The sequence below is a fragment of the Amphiprion ocellaris genome, chromosome 19, assembly GCF_022539595.1.
Source record: "Amphiprion ocellaris isolate individual 3 ecotype Okinawa chromosome 19, ASM2253959v1, whole genome shotgun sequence".
Lineage (NCBI taxonomy): Eukaryota > Metazoa > Chordata > Actinopteri > Pomacentridae > Amphiprion > Amphiprion ocellaris.
Window position 1 is genome coordinate 7,995,906 of NC_072784.1, and position 12,932 is coordinate 8,008,837.

Below are 12,932 nucleotides of genomic sequence, written 5' to 3' on the forward strand. Positions count from 1 at the left end.
ACACACACACTCTGTGAACCCATCTGCTATCCATCAGTGCTACTCAGAGCACAGTTAGCTGGGGGGGTTGGGAATCTCAATTGATCTCTGGTTTTTATTCCCTGCAAGGAAAACATTCTAATAGTAAAGCTGTGTTGAGCGCTCCATCTCTACCACAGCTAACTGGCACACTGGTAACAATTAATCCTGACGGTAAAGCCAGAAGACAAGCACTCAGACACATGCACAAAAAGGGAAGTGCAGGATTTTAATGTGTGTCTGAAAACACATATCTTTGTGTATGAGTGCATTTACTCAGGTTAGGAGCATGGTTTTAATGATTTCAAAATGTAAAAGTCTGGGTTTTCATTTTTGTGAGTGATTTAGAGCAAACACTTTTGTGGTCTGTGTCAAACCATTTCTCAGCTTCACTTAAAAATGCTTCTATGACAAGTTAAATTAAGGCATGTCAACTTTCAGCTTTGCGAACTGCGCTGCAAAATGTGAATATCTGATGGGTCTCTTTCTGTGCAGTTCCGTTTGTAGATAACAAAAGAAAAACATTTGCAATAAACTCACAAAAAAAGCACAACTGTTTCCTGTTTTGTTTTTTGTGTTTTTTTTATTTTTCTCTTGGAAAAACTGAGATAGTCTCCCAGCAACACCCAAGATGAAAGGTACATAAAAAGGAGCATATATTTTCAGGGAGATGTCAGAATACAACTGCTGTGCTACAACAAATAAAGTTAACAAGATAAGTTTTATGATGCTTCTGTGTTTTCTCTTAAGACACTGCTACAAACAGGACAGGAAGAGAGAGATACTTGGAATAAATTGCACTAATAGCAATGTAAAAAGCTTTCAGGAGGAACTGGCAGGAAGTAGCCCCCACTACAAAAGATCAACGGCTTGTAAATGTTTGAGAAAATTGGGGGAAAAATGGGAAAAATTGTACAATTATACAAAATGATAAAACCAGAAATATCTATCTAATGAAATAACTATTTGCAAAATGGATTTAAGCTAAAAAAAAATATAAATAATAAAGCAAATCCAACCAGTTACTACAACAAATGCACATCATGACTACAATGATGTATTTAGTGCGTGAACCAACTCAGGTTCTTTGATATTTGCTTGGAATTAAAAAAAGAAAGATACCAACTTTAGCCAAACAAGCTCAGTTTTGGGCTGAGTGGCATATTGATGTAGCACCAACATTGCTATGCATGTATGTATAATAGCCCCATCGCATGAGATGCAATGAGGTATGGCAGTTTTACTCAAACATATCCTACAACTTTTTTTGCTGCCCGATACACGATAAGAGAAGTTTACCTGACAGACTATAATTTAAGAGTTTGTGGATAGATTGAGGTTTTCAAAAATGAATATATGTATATATATATATATATATATATATATATATATATATATATATATATATATATATATATATATATATATATATATATATATATATATATAAATAAAATATGCAAGGTTTGCTAACATACAGGCCATACATCTACACAGTAAAACCGAAGAAAAACATTAAAAAGAAAGATTTGGTTACCAAAAACATGCAACACCACTTAAAGGACGGCACAATTGATAGAGTACTCATCATAAACAACACATGTAGATAAAATCAGTTAGCGTCAGCTTGGGTAAATTTGACATTAGAACACCTTATTTCACTCTCTCAATCTGATTTTTGCTCATATACAGTCCCAGGTGCCATGCAGTAACTCAGTGGAGACTAGAGGTAAACATCTACCATTGCCTGTATGTGAGATTAGGGAACATCTATAAATTGCAGTGTCTGTCACAAGGCAGCAAGTGAGGAGATCGGGGTAAAATTTTAAGACTCTGCCTCTAGAAGATGCACTGAATTCAAGTGACGAACCTAATTTTAAGTCTCATTATGAAGTTAAGATTTGTGCATTAGCAAGAATTTAGCACAACTTTTTTTCCTCATGTGACACTGAGAGACAAATATTTTACATTTTGCAGCTGTTGCACCTACAACTTGACTAATTTGGTGCACCATTTAAATGAGCACCACAAAGCTCTGTATGATGAGTGAAAGGCCAGATTTGAATGTCATTCAAATCAAAGCTATTTTGGATGTCATTTCCAGTGTTACACCATATGAGGGAAGTTCCCAACAACTGGCATTTCTTAAAAATAATTTTTCATTTTCAATGCAAATGCACTGCCCTTCAAAAGCACCACGATCATTCAAATATTGTTATTTAAGACATGTAGCCTATATCAAAGAAAATCTGAATATTGCAGTGACAGCTTTTCCGAATGTCGTGCAGCCCTAATGCAGTTTTTAAAAAATGCCCATACTGGTATTTTGTATTATACGTTAGATATTTTGGACAGTTAATAATGGTATATGGCAGTTTTAGTGGTTCTGGGTAAGAAAGTTGTGAAGTAGTTTGCAAATGTGTGGTCTAAACTAGCTTTTGACATACAAATTGAACATCAATACAGTAATGTATGGGCCTGAGATGTCTTTTTTTAGATAAGTAAACCCTGCTGCCTTCAGTTTACTCTGATTCAACATTTTCCCAGCCTCCACATTGTTTCACTGGTTCACAAGAAATGTTGTAATAAACACTGGGAACACAAGTCAAACCAGAAAATACATTGTGGACTACATGGCTGTAGACATTAGCAAAAGATAGTTCCAACACATATTGTGTTTTTAAAAATTACCAAATTGAGGGCGTTTTCACAGCAGTGATAGTGAGATATGAGGAAAGCATACATGTTAGTGATAATACTAAATGCTCAGTAAGCCACAACAGTCTGACAGTGAGCCAACATGCACCATACTGAAGCAGGTAAATGGAGCCCAGCCATCTCATAAAAAACCCAGGTGTAACAGTTCAGCCACACAAAGGCCATTTTCTTTCACCTCAGTCAAAACCCAGAAAAGAACCCAAGTTGGTGTTACATGTGTGCTTGCTGAACCTTTGTTCAGAAGTTGCTCTGACAGTTGGATGGAAACACACCTCATGTGTGTTTGAGCCTTGCTGTGCCATGCTGTTGCACTCACAAATCTCCTGTGAAGATGGCAGGTGTTATTCTGACACACTCTTCAATACCAGCAAATGGGAACACGCTCCTAACAGGCGCCCGTACATGCACAAAAATCACCAAGCGCACAGGCAAACATACAGAAAAGCCAAGCAGAGTTGCATGGTATGCCAGACACAGATACATGAGACAAAAAACAAGCTGACTGTTGGTTTAACATTTGTCAGAACTACAACCACTGCCATAGTGGCTGACAGAAAATGATCTGATCTTTTTCAAAAAGATATGATCAGTGAAGAAAAACTTACAAATACAACTGAATTGGACAAATTAAGGGCGTTCGAGTCAGACCTAGGATGGTTTAAAGTTAAACGGCAGATGTCAAACCGTCATCTTTGTGGCTCGACCGGCTAAAGCGCATAACACAAACTTACGTAACAGCTCAAACCGACTTTTCTCACATGCTTCTCACCCGCTCTGTCTATTGCATGTCACTGCACATTTTGAATTTCATCAAAATGTCCTGGGAAGAATATTATGAAGCTTACGTAATGGGACGTGCAGAGACTCAACATGCACCCAAACAGAGAGAGACAGTGCAGAGTGTGACCTTTGTGTGCTGGAGGCTGTTGTTTGCGTTAAAGGGAGGGTTCGGCCAGAGTGAATGACTTAGCTAATGCTTTAGGTATTTCAGCATGCCACGACACGCTCGTTCTCACACACACATCGGCCGATCACTGTCATGTTTGACATCTGTTTGTGTGTGTGTGTGTGTGTGTGTGTGTGCGCCGTTTGTCTGCCTCTGACAGGTTTATTGTAGTAGGGCAGCAGTGCCTTGTACTTGGTTTTCTTTCGTTTTCTCTTTTTTCTCCACTGAAAGATTCAATTAATCTGAGAGGGGGTGTGTGTGAGCTATAAACACACAAAAAGCGAGAACAAACTAAAATGTCCTAAGTCTGATAATCTACAACTGATAGCTATACATGCTGTACAAGTTCACACTTAGGGGTTTGTGTTTTAAATCTATAGAAACACACACTGACCACAATAATTTAAACGCAGATACACTAACCAAGTAGTGTGGAAGACAAATTGGTATTAGTCAAGACATCCGTGGCCTGCCCCTGCAAGCTTCATGAATCATTATACTTATACCCGGGTACCCTGTGAGTGTGCGAGACTGAAAAAAGAGAACAACTTAAGGGCTATCACATTTATCTAACTGTGCATAAATGTGTTGTGGTCAGGATAAATCTCTTCCATTCTCTCTGCAGAGTCCCAGGGGAAAATCCTAGCCCTAACTGCAGTCACATGCTCCTGTTCCTATTCACAGGGTCTCAATTCTCACCTCTACACTGATACACTCACATACGTACAAACAGCAGCCTAAGCTCTTATAAAGAACTGTTATCAGTCCAAGAGATTGTGCCCATTTAGGTGTAATCTTCCATTTGCTATGAGCATTTTTAATCTCATCAACTGACCTTCCTTTTCTGGACTCTAAAACACCTTCATTTACCTGTGGGTCTCATTCCCAGTGAACAATAAAAATATGTGTATGAATGAAACTGAGGAGCTAAAGAAGTTGCCAGTCTGGGCGCGTTAGTCCTTCAGTCTTGAAGTTAAGAGATGTCACCTTGAGAATTAAGAAACACGCATTCGTTCTAGACTATACTCTGAAATGTTTGAGGCCTGGCAGTATAAAGTAAAAGGATTACCAACAACATCCCATGACTGCAATTCAACCTACAATCACACAGCTGCTGCTACATTGTTTTCTTTGATTTCCAAATGATCTTTGGCAGATTGTTGATGTTGACATCAAAATCTGCATATATGTTTTTCCACCTAATTGCAGAGAACATTAAGTCTCCCCCTTGTAGTTGAATTGACATGTGTACTCTTGATGACCCAAAAATTAGGGCTGGGTGATATAGCTGAAATATATCATGGTAAGGGTCAATATCTTAATTGTGCGACTTTTTGTAACATAGTTGCAGGTGTCATATTTGACATTTTTGCTGTTTGCTGACATGCCATGAATCTGCACTTGACTCACACACTACTTTATATTAAATAACTCAGAAAGCCTTGGAGTCTGGCCAGTCTTTTCTTCAGGAGGAAATGACATCATGTGGAGCAGGTCATGTGATCTGGAATTAACACATTTCCTTGAGAGGTGTTTTTGTAATGGGGAACTTAGTTAAAAGTGATTTCTCAGACACAGATACAATTTGTTATTTTCCATATAAAATTTGATATATTGCCAAAAAAGACGTATCTGTCATGATTATCTCAAATTATTAAAAAGAGCACAATCAAAACTATTTTATGAATAAGCTCATTTTATTATTGTTTAGCTAATTAGAAGGTGGTTGTTATTGAATTGGGACGGTTATTTAACATTTTTGTGATATCCGGTCATTTTTATTAATAAGTGATTGTTTCCATAATTAACAAATATGGAATTTGTAAAGACATGATCATCAATGAAGATAAAAAAACATTATTTTTTCTACTTTTAATAAAATCTATGCAAGATATATCCCATGGACTTCAAAAGTCCCTCAATTATATATTGACCCATAAAGTGTTTCATTATAGTCAACACTGATGACTACTGACCATTTTAATGGCCTATTTTTAATAAAAGTCAAGGGAAAAATGGCTATTTTGAATTTAACCACTTTGTCCATTTACTGTATTAAGGTACACAGCTAATATTTTACCATTAACACACACAGATAAGGTGCATGGAGGGCGACCAGTGCGAAGTATCTGGATGGAGTATCACCAAACACAGCCTATATGTGGACCCTGACGTCAAGTCTAGAACATCAGAAGTGCTGCTTAAGTGAAGGTGGTGAAGTGGACACAGAGTTGTGGCTGTTTTAAATTGCAACCAATTGTCCCTGATGGCTGCAGCCTTCACCAAGGAAGGTCTGTGGTCTGTGGGCACAAACAAAGGCGACAAGAGGCCCGGGCAGCTGCAGACTGGCGCTCCTCAGAAGGCCTGCACAGAAGCCACGGGAGGAGCAACAGGGGGCAAAGAGGCTCCACTATCAAGAAGTATGATAAGCTGTTTATGCTCCAGGCAAAGAGCACACTTAGTTTCATTTGTTCATGCAGCAAAACTTTTCATTATATGCTTTCATAGTAGTTTAAATTTAAGTAAAACCATCCAACGTTCTATCAAACACCGTTCTATCGGTGACTTAAAACAATAAAAAACCTGCTTCAATTTACATATAAAGCATGCTATATTTATTTTAATGTAACATTTTTAAACAAAACTGAAATTTTAGCCACATAGTTGTTATCTGCCTGTCTGTGTTCGTTTTAGTCCGATGCCAGTATTCCCTTTTCAACCCTTTACCTAGATGTCACTCTCAAGTGATCTCTGGGAAACGCAGTGAAACACAGCATTTGGCAACAAACCCAAAAGCTTCAACATTTTACCTCAACAACAAAGTGCATATTTTGGAATTCTAGATACACGTTGCCACTGCAACCTTTCACAGTTTGGGGAAATGAAAGCATCTCCTGGCCCCGTCTCCTCGGTGCAGTTACATTTCAGAAGGTCCTACCTCCGCTGCTCTCAGATGCGAAGAGGGAGGGAGGAGACAGATGGCCTCAATCTGGTGATGGAGACACCAGCAGACCTCCAGTAGACAGAGGGCCATTTACAGCCATTTTACATCTATAAACAGTGACTAAGACCCGATCCTGTTTAGATATAACCCCTGTGAATTGGGAGGAATAGGCACTGCTGGGCAGAAAGCATGATTTTGCTGATGGAAAATTATGTTTTTATAGTTGCCCTTTTGGCTGCGAGAGTCTACCAGCAGCACAAATGTCAGTAAACTATTCGCAGCTTCACAATGCATTTAAAACAAGTGTTATGCTGCTGCCTCGCACGTTTGCCAACTCAGAACTGTGAAAATAAGGGAGACACTCCACTTCATTAAGTCAGATGAAAATCCTATTAAAACTGCACTAAAAAAAAAATCAAATAAGGAAAACTCCTGGGAAATAAGGTTAAATTGGCAGCTATAAACAGTCGCCCCTGCTATCTTAGAGCTCAGCCAAAAACAACTGCAAAAAAAATGTCTTGAATTCCATGAGACACATGTAAACAAAAACAGAAGCAAAACAACCTCGGCTCCTCTGATTGCACAGCGAGTCCTTGAGATTCATGCTGCTTTTTTGCAGTTAAACTGGAACATTATGAACATTTGCAATTACTGGGTAATTATTATGTAACAGGTTTGTACGGCGGTATTACAAGCAAGAGACCAAGATCGGTTTGGTGAATGTAATGTGTGGGGATTTGATATCGAGGAGCGCCATAAAGCTAAATGATCTGTATCATACAGTGGTGTGTTTTAGTGGGCGGAGGCTGTGAGTGTGCATAGGGGAGATGAGAGTCAGAGTGTGAGAAGGTCAGTGTGTGGGCAGAATAAAATGTATCCCGTTTTAAAGGACTGTTTAAACTGCCAATCAGGGCTGGAACAGTGGTTGGGTCAATTCCACTTCACAACCCCCCCCCCCAGTTACACATCAAGTTTGTTCCACACGAGCATGTCTGCACACACAGCAAGCAGTTTTCAGCTCATTTCAAAGCCACGGGAGGGGAAAAAGCAGGAACGTCACATCATCCTAGTGAAACGCACCGTCGCTGCAAAGACATCTTACCCAGAAATGGTGTTTATTTACAAGAAAAACACACACATCCATTATATCCACATGAAAATGTTCTATTTTTCTGAATAATCTCCTCAACTTGCTGCAATAAGCTGCGCCCTGGTACATTTAGGTGCCACAATGCACCCATCCATCATCCTAACACCCCCCGCTGCGAGTTGATTTCATCTCTGACACCTTTTCATGTTCGTGTGTGAGTTTAGTGTGTGGGCTCTGCTGGCGTGTCGAATTAACGCCGTCCTGCGAGCACTGCTTCACTTTTACTCGACCCCTCGCGCTCCAAAGCACCGCACCGAAACAACGCTCACTTGTAAGGTTGGAGCAGCGCTTACCTCGGAAAGGAAACCAGGGAAACTGTAATTGTGTCACTGTCTGCTGCAACATGACTTCAGAGGGGTGGATGTAAGTCGATGAGAGCATTTGTCAGACTTTCCATTTTCCAAAAGACACAGCAGGCATATTTTTCCCCACACACATGCACACAGAACACACTCTCCTTGTTACTGACCACAAAACTGTATGTCAACGTGCAACGTAATCCTTTTTGGACGATGTTATTTCAAGGCTTCAGATGCAGTAAAAGTAAAATCACCAGCTCAGCAGGGAACAACACATACTGTAGACAAACCACTGAATACAGAGGAGTAATATATAACTAACACCACACCGTTGCCGTGATGATTCTTTCACAATGACCAAACACATCATCAAAACCACCCAACCTGCGCACATACACACACACTCCCCCTCTCCTTACACTAAGATATTCCCTAGTGTACTTGAAGCAGCAGAAGGGGGTGTATTGAGCTGAACTGGTACAAATGCACGAACAAGGAGCACGAAGCATTTGCCAAACGTTCCGGCAGAGTGGCTCTGACTCCAAATAGGGAGCAACGGTTGCTCTTTATACACGCAAAACACTCCCAACAATTTCTCCCAACAGTGTGAGCAGTGGTCTGTCATCCTTCTAAGGTCACAACTTTACCACCCCCCACTCTGCCAAAACACACACACAAAACACAAGCCTGCATCTGCTCTCACAGCAGTGACAGTGTAATGGTCCACATGCAATCAGAGATCAGTGCACCCTGACCTGCAATACTGCCGCAGCAACACCTACACCTCCAGCCCCCAACGGCGCCTTGTGCCTTCATTCCGACGCTGTGTTTGAAGTCATTTTTCCACTAAATGCGTTGCCCATTACAAAAGCTAAGAATTCTTAACACGATCTGGTCGCACAACTGAAACTTGTCACAGCGATGAAACAGCCACACCTCCTTATAAAATTTACAACTGAGTTAATTTCCCACATAAGACCGCACTGACATCCTAGTGATGACCGCACAAGCTGCCACCAATTTTTACGCATTTTAGCGCAGCGTTATTTCAAGTTCATTTTTACAACATTGTGCGTTTTAGGGCACTCACATGACAAAAAAAATGTAGCAGTCAAACGTCGTATAGGCTACTCACTGTGGTGTGGATGTAGGTTAATGGCCGATGGCAAGAATTTTCCGGAGTGGAGAGGCGGCGGATGACTCGCGCCCAAGTGACCGGGCGAGGGAGGGATCCTGCCGGCCGCTGCTGCTGCTCCGAGTCGGTGAGATTCCACAGCGAGCCCCGCCAACAACGGAGGTGGTAGGTGGACGGATCGGGGAGGACCAAAATCTCTGCCATCCATTATCCACAATGAGGAAAGTTGTGAAGGGAAATTGTCCGTTCGGATAGGCCCCCTATTCCGAAAAAGCCAATTCTGGCTATAATAATGTTTTTAGTTTTCCAGGCGATTCGGGCTCCTTTTCAGCCATCCTGCCGACCTATAAAATAGAACAAGAAAAAAAATATCGCTTGATACACAATCTAAAGGCAGTCTGCAGTGGGGGGAAGCAAACTGTTGGAAACTGGTAGTTTAAGGATTTCTTCTCTTTCCAGCGAACAGGCGGCCCATACGCGCAATGACGCAGTTTGGAAAACCACTCCAAAAACTAAACCCTGGATATTAGCTGGTATCCAGTGAGACCATACGCCGATGAGTTGCCCCAATTGTGTCCTAAAGGGCGATATTAACGTGGACTTTAACTTATATTTATTGTATTATGGTCTCATGTTTGAGCGACACTCCACCCCCTACCGCACACCGATCAGACAAGCCGCTCCGGGGCTCCGCTTTCCTGGGAAACAACCAAGGAGAGGAGCGGCCGGTTCTGCCACGATCGTGAAAACATCTCCCCCGTCCTGCGATGGAAACGCAAAACGTCAACTTTTAGTAACATATCCTTCCCTTTTCCGATTACCCAGCTGTTTTCTGGGGCCATAAAGCGACGATGCAAGGATACGGGGCCGAGTCGCCCTGTAAACCAATACACCATAAATACTGGAGGCGCATCAAATATAAATTTCAAACGGGTTAAAAATAAATAAGGCTGCAAAAAGCCTGCATCATTAATCAGCGGGGTTAACGGTGTTTTGTTGCCCGCAGATGCGAATTTAGTCCGGCTTAGGCTACTTCGCAATGGGTGCTGCCCAAAGGAGAGAAATCAGAACCCGACCCGTAAACACTCCAGTTTTAAACTAACCTTAACTATGCACATTTTCGACGCTTTTATAGCACCTACACTTGAAGTTTTAATCTAATACTGTTATTTAACAACGTGTTTAAGGCTGTAACATTAACCTACCGATATATAGTCAGTATCCAGCCAAGCAAAAATAAGTGACGCGCAATTAATGTGTCACAATTTAACTGTTCAGCTGATTAAAAGCAATATATATGTGTTTTATATTAAAAACCACGCAAAAGCAGCAAAAAAAAGTTACTTTAAGGAGGGCAACGACAAGGGCTTAACGGGGGAGATTAGGAAATGTTATCTAATAACTACAAAATGTCGTAGAACAGACATACAAGTTATGAATATTTAAATAAAACAACAACAACAACAAGGCGAGTTAACCTTCAAAAGCTGCTAGCTAACACATTACAGCCATGACTCGTGATATCCACGCATTAGCAGGCGGGTTTCTGGAGAAGGGCTCGTCCACAATTCACAATAAACACATTTTCCTTTTTAGAGAAACACACCACGTACATTTGTTGCCTCTAAGCGCCGTTCAAACAGCCTCCGGAGGGGAAGTTTTACACCGTCTGAGCTCCATGCGGCACGGCGGCGCAGCTCCGCATTTTTCAGCCACGTTTCAAACTTTTCACGGTTCCACTATCGACACGCAAAAACTTTCTCGCAGGAAACGTGTCGAAAGTGCTTCTTTTAAACGCCGAGAAATGCCCCCTCAGAAATATCCAACATGTCGCACACGCAATAACCTCCGCGCCCTTTTCGCTCGTATTTCCATATGAAATTAGCTTTTTTAACCTCGCGCTTTTAGCTGGAAAAAGAAAAAGGCAAACGAGAAAAACAAACATGCCGAGCGCTTACTTCAGTGGAGGGAAAGGGGGAGGTTGGGGAAGAACAAGCTTAAAAAATGTTTTAAAATCCAGTCCAGGGTTGCGGGGAGCGCTGGAACAGTCTAGTCCATTACAGGCTTGTCCGAAGGTAAACTGGGGGATAACTGGGGGGAGAGAAAGCCCCTGACGCGTCTTCCTCAGCAATGAAACACAGCATTGTTTTGCAAAGCCCCGCCCATCTCCTTCACTACCACCCAACCCGGGACTTCATACACAGCTGCTGTCTGATTGGATACCGTGGCTGTCAATCAAAGCCCCCAGTGTATTTAAAAAAAACGCAGCCTGGCCTCTCGCCAGCACTATAAAACCAATTATGGAGCAAGGAGGTTGAGCAGTTTCAAGGTCCCCTCTCCCTTCAAGACTGAGTGATCAAAACAAGCAATGGGTTTCTCTGTTTTTTTTTCCCTGTGTGTGCGTGGAGGTGCCCCCCACCCACCAGTTTCCACGCTGATTATAGCAGACGCTGAAGAAAACACTGGAGGTTGGGAAAGTATGGGGGCGTTGTAGCCCCTAAAACATTATTGCACAATTTTTAAAAAAATACTTTTTCCTCACTAGGAAGCAGTTAATGACTTTCAATTACACACCTCCACTTCCCCCCGCAAGGGACAAAAAAAAAAAAAATAAAATTCTGAATTCCAGATAACAATCTCATTATTTCTCAAGGGCCTTTAATTTATTCTAATTGAATGAGCGTATATCTAACCCCAGTTTCACTTTGACAAATCCAAACCATAATGGGCCGATTATTGTGCTTATGTCAAGAATTAAGAATCAGATCGACAGATAGATAGATAGATAGATAGACTTTATCAATCCAAATTCAGCAGCTTACATACAACAACAAAAATGAAAAAGACAAAACAGGCAGGTTAGTAACATAAACATCTTTATTGTCATTATGTTTTCACATAATTCCCATCTGTAGATAGAAAAAAATAGAAAAAAAATCACACTATATATAGGTAAAATACTCAAAATATACAAATATATGAACTGAATTAGTGCAAAATGAGTAGTGAGATGGGTGTTAAAGTGCACATAGTGTGTCTGTGTGTGTGTGTGTGTGTGCAGGCTTGAAATGGATTATATGGTTAGAAATACAACAACAATCCTATTTTATTTGGCACTATTTCAATGCTCACTATTCTATAAAATGCAATTTAGAGAGAAGCCTGCAAGAAACATTTCAAGAAACCTGTTTACAACAAACTAGGATATGCTGGTTATGAATTCTAACTAATTATTATATCCTATCGCACATCCACCTTCATCATACTAGTCTGTGTGTTCATGATGGTTGCATGTAGGACCCCCTAAACTGATCTGAGGCGGGAATAAGGTCAGGTTTTCGGTATGCAAATGATCCAAACCGAGGCTGTAGGTGAAGCAGCTCTGGGTGCCTCCTTGTGCATAATCTAGCCAGGGTCTGACTCAGATTTGCATTAGAAGAGGAGAGAAAAAGGCGTCGTTAAGTACTATTACGTTAAAATTCAGAAGAGGGGGAGGTTTTTAAGGGGAGGAGGAGCTGAGTTCCAAAACCTCTCACTGGACCTCCTTCCTTGTGCGCATCACTCCATAAGTTCCCTTTGAATTCCGCGTTACATTTAGTTGCAAAAAAAAATAAAAATAAAAAAAATGTTGATTACAAAAAATCAGAGGCGGTTTCAAGCTGCCCCTGGCACACACCCCCACCGATCCTTCGGCCCCTCCTCCTGCGGCGGGGCCGGTTTCA

At 41.0% G+C, this 12,932-nt stretch overlaps 1 protein-coding gene across 2 annotated transcripts in view; it reads right to left on the reverse strand.

The window, feature by feature from the left end:
- tnrc18 (trinucleotide repeat containing 18) overlaps window positions 1-11,345 on the reverse strand; it is a 60,997-nt gene extending 49,652 nt beyond the window's left edge. The window contains exons 1-2 of one of the 2 annotated variants that reach the window (XM_023294533.3): window positions 11,169-11,345; window positions 9,211-9,554 (exon numbers count right to left, since the gene is read on the reverse strand). In XM_023294533.3, the coding sequence (XP_023150301.2) occupies window positions 9,211-9,418 (208 nt within the window). In that variant the 5' untranslated portion in view covers window positions 9,419-9,554; window positions 11,169-11,345. Of the gene's footprint in view, window positions 1-9,210; window positions 9,555-10,823; window positions 11,121-11,168 lie in introns of those variants that run through there. The other variant, XM_023294534.3, reaches the window with a different exon arrangement.
- Between the last annotated feature and the right edge of the window lie 1,587 nt (window positions 11,346-12,932).